Source organism: Boleophthalmus pectinirostris, unplaced genomic scaffold (assembly GCF_026225935.1).
Source record: "Boleophthalmus pectinirostris isolate CB_2022bp ecotype Guang Dong unplaced genomic scaffold, ASM2622593v1 HiC_scaffold_11, whole genome shotgun sequence".
NCBI classification, from domain to species: domain Eukaryota; kingdom Metazoa; phylum Chordata; class Actinopteri; order Gobiiformes; family Gobiidae; genus Boleophthalmus; species Boleophthalmus pectinirostris.
In genome coordinates this window covers 7506230-7518335 of record NW_026570994.1, presented here as the reverse complement: position 1 = coordinate 7518335, position 12106 = coordinate 7506230, and the positions used below count along the sequence as shown (strand labels likewise).

General features: G+C 39.7%; 1 protein-coding gene across 1 annotated transcript; it reads right to left on the bottom strand.

The window, feature by feature from the left end:
* Positions 1-781: 781 nt before the first annotated feature.
* Positions 782-8422, bottom strand: LOC110153226 (oocyte zinc finger protein XlCOF22-like). The gene is made up of 5 exons (XM_055165083.1): positions 8281-8422; positions 6741-6933; positions 5789-6036; positions 3111-3231; positions 782-3007 (listed from the first exon to the last, which is right to left on the bottom strand). Exons 1-5 carry the CDS (start codon positions 8297-8299, stop codon positions 1576-1578), a joined length of 2013 nt encoding a protein of 670 aa, XP_055021058.1. The 5' UTR covers positions 8300-8422; the 3' UTR covers positions 782-1575.
* Between the last annotated feature and the right edge of the window lie 3684 nt (positions 8423-12106).

Here is a 12106-nt window from a genome sequence, read left to right as displayed (position 1 = left end):
CTGCTCCTGAAGCCTCCCTCCTGTTTACTCCTTCCTTCCGAGGTTTTCTTTAGGACGACGCTTAATATGACCCATGATTGACAGTTGAAAATGGAGGATCGAGAGGAGGAATCAAGGAGAAGAAAGCGAGGAAAGAGAAATGAGACATGGCCCAACTGTCTTACCTTTCCCTCCTTATTGTGTGATTCGAATCAGTCTTGGAACCAAAACTGTGCAAAACTGAGCATGGGTCCCATTGACTTTTCTGATCTTTGGCACATAAGAGAATTATCTATTATTATAATTTTCACTACTTAATGTCAAAGTAATTTTTTTCTAGCCATTGTAAACTTCATGCAGTCCTCCAGGGGGCGCTCTGGCATAGATCATTGTGTTTGACATATGAATGTAATGAGTGGCAGTCAGAGTTTATGTGATTCAAATTTCAGCACAGTCAGTTTAAGTATGTTGTTGTCGTCATTGTTTTAGGAGTCCTCACGCTCCTGTTGGCAACCGTGAAGAAGGCTTCATATCTATAATATAATTTTTTGTATCTTGTCACATTTACATTTTGATCCCAAAGTTTTGTACAAATCATGTTGACATATCATGTTTGTGGCATTCCCCAGCATGATGTCATAATCTCCAACCTGAAAGTCAAATCTGAAATCTGCCAAAAAACTGTCATTTTGATGATGTCATAATTTCAGATGAACTTTTATTTTTGCCAGAAAGGATCCAACTGTATGATACAGTAATTAACCACACACAAGGTCCATGCATTTTTATCTTTATCAGTTTATCAGTTATTATTCTTCTTTTACACAATCGACTCTTGACATTGTAACGTGACATGAAACAGTCTGTGGGTGTTTCTCAATTCCCAGGATCCTTCCTCCAAAGACCAGTCTGGAGCTCTCCTCCAGTCGGCTCCTCTGAAGCAGAGCCGAGTGTCCTGCACTGGAACAGGCTCAGAGGGAGCGACTGCGCCATGTCACGTGAACAAATCAAACACAATAAAACACAGAGTTTTGATGATAAACATGAATGCTTCTACAAATGTCAAGTGTTCAGAGGTGCTTTTGTGTGTCACATGCAGTAAAACATGTGAATAACAAAGGCTGAATGAATCATCTGTTACTGAGTTGTTTAGGCTGATCATTAATCTACAGAAATAAATGCACAGGCTGACACATTTTCAGGTGATAGGCTAAATGTATTCCCGATCCCTTTCTTTAAGAGATTCTGCTGCATTTGTCCTGATTTGATTTGATCTGATAATAGTATGATCTGTAGCAAAGTGGCTAAAATAGCAACATATTTACTTCTTTTTTGTATGTAATGAGTTTGATTTCATTAAAATGCATTTTACTGCTTAAATAAAGTTTCTAAAAAAGAAGCTGCAGTGCATTGTGGGCAATTTCAAGTGCTCCGATATGGCCAAGGGTCCACCCGTGCATCCTTAGTAAAAGAGCCAAACAGAGGAGTCGAGCGAGGAGGACGTGAGGCTGGGAGGAAACTGGAACACCACTTGGAGCTCTGATGATGTGGATCTGTCCGAAGGTTCAGAAGCCGAGGATCCTGGCGACTGGGAAACTATGTCTCTCCTGTGTGATTTCTCATGTGTCTGTTGAGATTGGAGCGCTGTGTAAAGCGTGTATTACAGACTGAACAGCTGTAAGGTTTCTCTCCGGTATGACTTCTCATATGAATATTCAGATACGAGCTCGAGGTAAACTGTGTGTCACAGACTGAACAGCTGTAAGGTTTTTCTCCTATGTGTCTTCTCTGATGATATTTGAGGCCAGAGGAATGAGTGAAATCTTTTTTACAGATGGAACAGCTGTAAGGTTTGTCTCCTGTGTGTGTTCTCATGTGACATTTGAGGCTAGAGGAATGAGCAAAGTCTTTCTTACAGATGGAACAGGTGCAGGGTTTGTCACCCGTGTGTGTCCTCACATGTTTGACAAGATTACTCTTTTGAATAAATGTTTTCTCACAGATCGAACAGCTGTAAGGTTTCTCGCCTGTGTGCGTTCTCATGTGATACTTGAGGCCAGAGGAATGAGAAAAGTCTTTGTTACAGATTGAACAGCTGTACAGTCGTTCACCTGTGTGTGTTCTCATGTGTTCTTCAAGGTAACCCTTCACAGTGAAGGTTTTCTCACAGACTGAACAGGCGAATGGTTTGTGACCTGTGTGCGTTCTCATGTGTACCGTGAGATGACTCTTCTGGGTAAATGTTTTCTCACAGATAGAACAGCTGAAAGGTTTCTCTCCAGTATGTGTTCCTTTATGATATATGAGGCTGGAAGAATTTTTGAAGTCTTTCTTACAGATTGAACAGCTGAATGGTTTCTCTCCTGTGTGTGTTCTTATGTGACATTTGAGGCTGGAGGAATTTGTAAAATCTTTTTGACAAATAGAACAGCTGAATGGTTTATCACCTGTATGTGTTCCCTTATGATATTTGAGGCTGGAGGGATTTGTAAAGTCTTTCTTACAGATTGAACAGCTGTAAGGTTTCTCTCCTGTGTGTGCTCTCATGTGGATTGCAAGATTACTGTTTTGAGTAAAGGTTTTCTCACAGAACGGGCAGCTGAATGGTTTCTCTCCAGTGTGAACTCTAACATGTCTTTGTAAATCATATTTAGACCCAAATCTCTTTTGACAAAAAGAGCACTGGTGCTTCTTCCCCTCAGCTCCTTCAGCTGTTCCATTGTCCACAGAGGTTCTGGTCTCTGGAGCACGCTTGGATTTGGGGGATTGACCTGAGTTTTGTGCAGTGGTTCTGATCTGGACTCTGTTGTGGTGAACTCCATCAGTCTCTGTCTCCATCTGTGCAGATGAACAGCTGAATGGCGCTGTCCTGTCTCCATCATTGTCAGAGGAGTGTTCAGTGTCTCCCTCAGTCTCTGAGTGGACATGTGTCTCTGAGCTCATGTCTTTTCCCTGTGTGTCCTCCCTTTGTTGACGCAGTGAGGATTCTTCAGTCTTCACACACACAGCACTGGACTCAGGGACACACCTGAAAAGAAATCAAATACACACACACAAAGATAAGTTCTACTAGTGTAATTGTGATCACACCAACATTTGTAGTTAGATGTGTTAAAGTGTTGGAGCCTCACACTTGCAGCTGCTCTTCGTCCTGTGTGACGCCCTCTTCCTCCGGTTCCTCTTTAATCTGTGGAGTCTCTGGGACTTCCTGGTTCAGACCAGGACCAGGACTTGGAGAAGGCTTCAGGACACCTGCAGGAGACAATGGGGGAGTAAAGGGGAGAACTCCTTTTTCTGTGAAATGAATGTTTTGTGAATTTGTCTATACTGGAGGATTAGAGGTTTTTATCCATTAACATGAAAAGTGTATGTATTAGTCCTAAAAGAAAATAAAAACATTTGATTCTCTGTTACTGTTAAACAAATACAAACAGTGATGTGGTTGCAGTCGTCCATCATCAGACCTCCAGCTCTCTCTCTGTTGAGCTCAAAGACACACAGGGGCCATGACCAAATGTTTTTCATCTGTACGTGATCTCACATGGAAATGTCCCATATTTGTTTTTAATACAGTTTGTCTCTGTAACCAGCCAGGAAATTTACTCCTTATTTTGATCCCTAGCTGCTTTCAAGTCCATCTTAAAAACATTCAGTGAGAATGTAGTGCCTGATTTTCAGAGGGTGATTTTGAAATGCTCTTTTAATGATAATTAAAAAGATAAAATAGAAATCTAGGTTTAACTGCAACAGTTACACTGCACTTCTCTGTCACCTTTGTATCTCAGTGCAGTTTAACAGGAGGACTGGTCAGGTAGGGTCAGCACATCCTGTGGAAGAGCAGTCTGAGGAGACTAACAGCCCTCTGGACAAAAGTGTCCCAGGTGAACACAACAGGAAATCCTCCTTTAAGACACACTGGTGATGAGATGGAACATTCCCTCCAGGTGTTTCTTCTGGAATGTTCTCTGTCATATTTGACGTAAAATCTCTGTAGCAAAGGGTCCTTTAAACTGCACATGCTGCACTTCATGGTTGGTTAAAATCCTAGTTAAAAACTGAGCTCCAAGCCCAAAGCATTTCCAAAATTGCTAGTGCACCTTTGGCAATTCATTTGGAAAGTACAGATTCCCAGAATAATCTGAAGATCTACCTTGTGACTACTTCTGATGTGAAGCACTTTTAGAGAACTTTTGCCATTTCTAAAATGATCCTCTGTCTTGGAGGACAGCTACCAGGGCTTCAACACCTTCAGTACGTTTTTGTTTCAAGAGTTATGAACCATAAACCAGGTCAAAAAAATTTGCTATCTGACTTAAACTGCAGGGATTCCAGACCCTTGTGATGTTATGCCTTTTGTTTGACTTCTCCATCGTCTCCAGGAAGGTTCTTTAGTGAATACTACGCTCTGTTTTTCTATATGATATATAGAGTATTTGCAGAGAGCTGTGAACTAGTGTTGTCCCAGTACTAACATTTCAAACTTGATTTCACTGCAAAGAAAGACTTCATACTAAATGCTGATTCTGATACCACAAGGATAATTACACTTTTAGACAACATTAAATTTTAGTACTTTTTCTATTCCCATGTGGCCTAGTCTATATGCTCTTATACTTGTTCTGATACAGCTCAAGATCATTCTAAAGCCATTCAGGAAAGCTTCATTTTTGTCCTGTCAATAGGACTCAATACCTGCGAAAAATGAGTATCTAGAATCAATACACATTTTAGTATCACTAGTATCTGATTTTCTACTACCTCGGTCATTTGTGCAGACAGAGAAGATTTTGGGTTTTACTGGTTTGGTTCCAAGTGGAAAATCTGAGTAATTACAGAGATATTAAACACAAGGCAGGTCCATGGAGTTTTAATCTTTACCATTTTGTTCTATGACAGAATTCCATCTCCATTGAAAACAACAACGTAACATCACATGAACACAGCTGAAAACCTTCTGTCTGGATCTGTCCGGCCTACGTCTCTCCTATGTGGTTTCTCAAATGTCTGTTCAAGTGAGAGCGCTGGGTGAACTGTGTGTTACAAACTGCACAGCTGTAAGGTTTCTCTCCTGTGTGATTTCTCATGTGTCTGTTCAGGTTCGAGCTCTGGGTAAAGCGAGCGTTACAGACAGAACAGCCGTAAGGTTTCTCCCCTGAGTGACTCCTCGTGTGTCTGTTCAGAGAAGATATCGAATTAAACTGGGTGCTGCAAACAGAACAGCTGTACTTCTCTCCTGTGTGATTTCTCATGTGGATTTTCAGGTAGGAGCTTGAGGTAAAGTGTGTGTTACAGACAGAACAGCTGTAAGGTTTCTCGCTTGTGTGTGTTCTCTGATGTACTGCGAGATTACTCTTTTGGGTGAAGGTTTTCTTACAGACTGAACAGCTGTAAGGTTTCTCTCCTGTGTGTGTTCTCTCGTGGTTTTTGAGGCTAAAGGGATGGGTAAACTCTTTCTTACAGGTAGAACAGCTGAAGCGTTTTTCAGCTCTGTGTGTTCTCATGTGGAGTTCCAGATAAAAACTTCGGGCAAATGTTTTGTGACAGTTTGAACAGCTGAATGGTTTGTCTCGTGTGTGTGTCCTCACGTGCACCGAGAGACTACCCTCCACCGTAAAGGTTTTATTACAGATTGAACAGCTGAAAGGTTTCTCTCCTGTGTGAACTCTAATGTGATTTTGTAAATTCTTGTTTCTGGTAAATCTCTTTTGACAAAAAGAGCACTGGTGTTTCCTGCTCTCAGCTCCTTCAGCTGTTCCATTGTCCACAGTGGCTCTGGTCTCTGGTGCACACTTGTATTTGGGGGATAGACCTGAGTTTTGTGCAGTGACGCTTCTGGCTCTGATCTGGACTCGGTTGCCGCCGTGGTCTTCATCATCTGAATAGCTGAATGGAGCTCTCCAGTCTTCATCATTGTCAGAGGAGTGTTCAGTGTCTTCCTCAGTCTCTGAGTGGACATGTGTCTCTGAGCTCATGTCCTCTCCCTGTGTGTCCTCTCTTTGTTGAAGCGGTGAGGACTCTTCTGTCTTCACACAAACAGCACTGGACTCAGGGACACACCTGAAAAGATCAAATTCAAATTACAATGTGACAGCCACAGGAAAATCCCATCCAAAAATATGAATCTCATTTCAATATATGTAAAAACAGAAGTAAACACTGTGCACAAGCTGAAGCCCCAGTGATCGTTTCAAAGGCGTATGGTGTATCTGCTGACACACCGACACACAAGAGTCTGGACTGTTGGAGCCAATAGTTTTGAAGTTGGTTTCCCTTTTCACTAAATTAAGTTTACGTCACGTTGCGAAGAACATGGCATGCTGGGTAAAAAGGTCTAGTGTCTTGAAACTTTACCATCGGCACGGGGAGAACACTTAACTTAGACATATAAATAAAGCCTAGGAACATTTTGTCTACATCTGCTTTTGTTTTTTGCTACAGGGTGGTTAAGTGTGAGTTCACTTCTGGGTCAAAGGAGCATCAGACGATTGAAAACAGTTTTCCTTTTTTGTAACAGCAGCACACACCATCTTCAAAAGTGTGATGTCCTCAATTTGAAACTGTCCATAATAGAACTTCCTGTAATTTTCAACATGTTTTTCAGCTTTTCTTCACAAATTGCTTCTTGATTAGTGTAAAGCTGTAATTTATATTTACAACAGGTATTATGACACCACATGAGGTCAAAATGAGAGAATCATCAGAACGTGTCTCCTGTAATCAGCGCAGTGTGAGGAGACCTGAAATCAGACACAGACACTCACACTTCCTCTGCTTCCTCTTTGACTCTTTCCTCCTCTTCCTCTTCTTCTTCTTCTTCTTCTTCTTCCTGTTTTATGCTCTCTTCTTCTGGCTCAGATTTGACGCTCTGTTCTTCCGGCTCCTCTTTAATCTGGGGAGTTTCTGGGATTTCCTGCTTCGGTACAGGACCGGGCTTCAGGGAGGGCATCTGGACACCTGCGGGACACAATGAGGGAGTAAAGGGGTGATTTGTGTTCCAGCTTTTACCTAGCCTGTTTCTTGGGGATGAGACACAATTTCCACAGGACAAGACGAGACCTGAGATTGGGTCCACGAGAACGAGACAAGACAAGACGAGATTTAAAAATAATTCCAAATATATAAATTTCACAATTAATTTACCAATTTTGGCCTCATTCTCTTTTATTAATTTGATTTCATATTTTGTTTCCATTCAAGCTGCTAGATGTTTTAATAATTTTTCAGTTGATAAAGTTTTAGAAATAGATTTTAAATAATATTTAAATATTATTTTTTTCAAAAGTCTATGACAAAAATGAAATTTAGTTTTGGAGCCTGGGGGTGGGTGGTCACTGTTGAGCTCCATTACACAAAATGAATTCTTGTCAGCTTTAAGACACATTAGAACATTGTTTCCCAAAGACTGGGTCGTGACCAAGAGATTTTTTTTTGGGGGTTGCCTTGTCACGATCTGCATGAAGGTCTGCAATATACAGTTCTGACACTGAAATGTGTGTAACGCTCTACACACTACAAAAACGCAGACATGTTTTGTATAATTTCTAATCTTTTAGTAATTATTTTATTGACTATTTTGTTCCAGTATTGCTGGTTTAATTGAATGTTGAAAAGAAAAAGAAATGGGCTACATTTAATGTCCAAATAGGCGACTTGTGGATCCTTTTATTGCTGCTTCAATGACAACAATAAAATATCCTCATTAATGTTCAATAATGCTCAAGTCAGATTGGTCAAAAATTTTAATAATCCTGTTTTAGTCCTGGTTTAGACCTGGTGTAGATCAAATTTCTTGTATAAAACTGTGACAAATTAGTGGGTTTTGAATAAATCTGCTGGGACAGGGGACACAGAGTTCAAAACTGGGACTGTTCTGAGTAAATAGGGACGTCTGCTCACCTTACACATGACATCACAAGTTGGAACAGAGTGTTTCCAGTTTAAGAACTCAGAACTCAGACTAAATATGCAGATTTTGTGTGTTAAATGTGTGAATGAAACAAAACACAACTCCAGGTGTGTTTATGATGAGAAAACAACATTAGAACACAGATCAGAGAGTAGTGAAGCACAGGCCTTCATGTCTGTGGACAGCTCTGTCGCTCACTCTTCCGCTGACCCAAGACGCGTCTCGGACTTTGGATAAACACTGTGCGTAAAAGCGGTAAGAAGACGCGGAGGAGAAACGGCACAGCGACCCATTTCTGCACGAACATCCCAGAATGCTAACGGTACCGCCTGGCTACATGCTACCACGACGCCGGCGCTGCGTTTTTTGCGTCAACAACCGAGCGACCCGCGTACCTGTCCGGGATCCCGCCATGTGCGCGACGTCCCTCCGGCCGCTCTCTGCAGCAAACGGACCGATGTCTGTGGCGCACGGAGCCAGACGAGACTGCGGCGCTGACGCTAACTACAATGCGCTGTTGTTGGGGTGTTGCGCTTCTTTCTCTTCTTGTGGATTTCCGACAGAGCGCAGACACACGGTGCGTAATGCTGCCAGACGCTGGTGATAAAAAGTTACTACACTGTGTTACGCGAAGATGATGTAGGTTATTACTATGTTTTAAATGCAGTAACGAAGTATAAAAGTAAAAGTACAAAGTTAAGTGCACATTTCAGGTACTTAAAGGTGCATTGTGGATCTTTTTTGGTGGAAAGTTGACATTAAATACGTCTATCTTGCATTTATTTATTACGAATGTTTCAATTACTCAAAAATACAATCATACATGCAGTAACGAAGCATAAAAGTAAAAGTACAATAGTTAAGTACACATTTTAGGTATCTGTACTTTATGCAAAGGTCCATTGCGTAACTTTTTTTTGGTGGAAAGTTGACATTAAACATCTATATAGCATTTATTTACTACAGATGCTTCAAATACTCAAAAATACAATCATACATGCAGTAACGAAGCATAAAAGTAAAAGTACAACAGTTAAGTACACATTTGAGGTACTTAAAGGTGCATTGTGGAACTTTTTTGGTGGAAAGTTGACATTAAACACGTCTATTTAGCATTTATGTATTACTGGTGTTTCTGTTGCTCAAAAATTCAATCATATAAGCAGTAACGAAGCATAAAAGTAAAAGTACTACAGTTAAGTACACATTTTAGGTATCTGTACTTTACGTAAAGGTGCATTGTGGAACTTTTTCTGGTGGAAAGTTGACATTAAACATGTCTATATACACATTATTTATTATGGATGTTTCAGTTGCTCAAAAATACAATTCTAGATGCAGTAACGAAGCATAAAAGTAAAAGTACAATAGTTAAGTACACATTTGAAGTATCTGTACTTTACTTTAAAGGTGCAAACTTGACTTAAACACGTTTATTTAGCGTTTATGCATGACTGATGTTTCTGTTGCTCAAAAATACAATCATTCTCTCTGTGAATAGCGTCGCCTCTCCACAGATCTGGCATGTAATGTAGCTGTAGTTGTCTCCCTTGAGAAAGATAGGGTTAAGCTCTACCATGGAACATTCTAGACAAAGCAATAACTTTTCCATAGAGACAATCAGATGACGGACCATCCATCAGAAAAGTTGCGCAATGCACCTTTAAGTAAGTTTTACAGTGGATACTTTTTACTTTTACTTCACTACATGTATCTGTACTTTCTACTCCACTACATTTTAGATCTGGCCCAAAAAGTAAAAGTACTTTGAAATGGCGGAGACTTTTTTTCTGTCCCAACTTTGAACAAAGGAATCAATGGGATCACTTAAAATCAGCTAAAATTGTTTTCAGAATCACTTCATTTTCATCCTTTAATTGTAAAAAAAAATCTCTGCAAAATACTTTTCACTCTTTAAGTTCATTTTTACTTACAGGTGCTTAAATACTCCTACTTATTTAGATGTTTTCACGTGATACTTTTAGTTTTACTTGAGTAACTTTTCACCCCTGTATCTATACTTTTACTTAAGTATCAACACTGAGTACTTCATCCACTGCTGTTCAGATGACATCATGGGCCTGGTTTAGTCCTGGTTTAGTCCTGGTTTAGTCCTGGTTTTAGTCCTGGTTTAGACCTGGTTTAGTCCTGGTTTAGTGTCCGGCAATGAGTGGAGTTACCGAAAAAAAAAAAAAAAAGAAAAAAAAAGAAAGGGAATAGCCCAAAATGTGAAAACAGGAAAATACCATAGTGTAATCCATTTATTTCAACAAAGTAACTGTAATCCAATTACCACTCATAGAAACTGTAACTGTAACTGAATACAGTTACTCATAATTTGTACTCTGATTACATAACTCCAGTACATGTAATCTGTTACTCCCCAACACTATTCATAAATGACACCAGTAAAACAACATAGTACATAAAAATGTCAATACCAAATGCATGTTTAAATAAGAACCTGTAACTCCAGACTGTTGTTACATTGTTTTTGATTTCATATTGTTTTTGTATGTTTTGAAATGTTACTTAAAACCAATAAAAATAGAGTTATAAAAAATTGTTTTTAAAAAACTGGCTCTGGCCGCCTTGTGGTGGTGTGACGGTATTGCATTCTAGAATCAGGTGCTTTCTAAGAATGTGAAAAGATCTGGTGCCGCGAAATCCCACGAGCCAAAACAGCACCAGTGCTATCACTCCTGCCAGTCTGGGACACTGGTTTGATTTAGGACTAAAGTTTACCACTAACCACAGCGTCATGACAGGTTTATTACCACTGAATTATGGTAACACAAGACTGGACAGGACACTACATCATTATACACCAGAATAAACACGTGTAAATGTTGTAAGAATTAACCACAGCTATTGATTTTACAAGACTATGTCACTGATTAGTCCCAACTCCACTCCACTGTCCCAGAAACTGTGATATGTTTTTGTCTAATTATGTGAAATAACAGCGATCATTCATTTCTTCCTTTCCGTACATCTTGTCACGGTCTGTAGAGCTTCTGCACCCACGTATCTTAAAACAAATCATATTAAACATGAGTGACCCTTACCTGGCATGGCTGTGATTTCAAAGACAATAGATCGTGTAGATTTTGCCTTAATTCTGCAATATCTGGACACCTTCTTATATCATCAGAAAATGTCCTTGGAGATGTTTGTGGTAAAATATCTTTATTATAAACCCTTGTACATAAAACATTTACTGATGCTGACAGTTTACATGAGGTGAAACTGACAGAATAGTGAAAATACAGTGTGCCCTGACTAATGTGCAGATGTTGTAGCTACATAGAAGCTAAATCACTCATTTAAATGGGATCGACGAAAATCACAAAAATCGTTGATTCAACTTTGGTTTGTGATTTTATTTTCTACAATCCACATTAAGACACTATTTAAAGTTAATCAACAAAACTATAGTCTCATAATGATTCAAAAACTGTATATATGTATTTATATATTTTTCGTTTTTAGTTTTTATGGGAGTTCTCTTCTGTCACTCAGAGGTTTGGAGGTGCATGCTGGGACAGTGTGACGACAACTGCAAGAGCTCTAATCCTCCTGTTTTGATGGACATTCTAAAGTTTATTTTGTTCATGCTCAGTGCGCTGTGGAAACTTGTTTAGATCAAAAAGTCTGTGTTGGGCCAGATTGAAACTGGTTTGTTTTCACATCACAAGAGATTTGCACTGGAGTTCACTTGGAACTGTACCGAGATCACCTCCAGAGGGTCGTTTGTTAGTCTGCACCAAATGAAACTGGTGCTTTCACTGGTGTCAAGTCCACTTGAAGAGGAACTAATGCGGGTGTGACAGCCTCCTAATACCAGCAAAGATTTAGTCAGTTAGTGCACTCTACACCACACCCTAATGTCATACAACAATTCATGGAATTATTAAAGCTGAAACTATAATCAAAATAATAAGCCATCACTTTTTACGTCATAAAATGGATAATTATATCTCCTTTTCAAGAAGCCTGCCCGATCAACCTAAACCAGTTCTTCATAAGAGTTTTCATCTGATAATTATGTGTGTGTTAGGCCTATAGCCTGATTGTGGTGTCCAGTTTGTACTTGTTGACAGAAAACACATGCCTGAAGCACCTAACAAATATTCACCTGAAAGAAGACACGATTTTGCCTGGAGTTGTATTTTGTTTCATTCACACACATTTCACACACAAACCCTGCATATTTAGGCT

Excerpts from the sequence above, each read along its gene's own strand:
- LOC110153226 (XM_055165083.1), bottom strand. Across the intron at positions 3,232-5,788 it reads CGTCACTGCACAAAACTCAG|GTGTCCTGAAGCCTTCTCCA; the intron begins GTCTATCCCCCA and ends TGTCTCCTGCAG. Across the intron at positions 3,008-3,110 it reads GACGAAGAGCAGCTGCAAGT|GTGTGTCCCTGAGTCCAGTG; the intron begins GTGAGGCTCCAA and ends ATTTCTTTTCAG.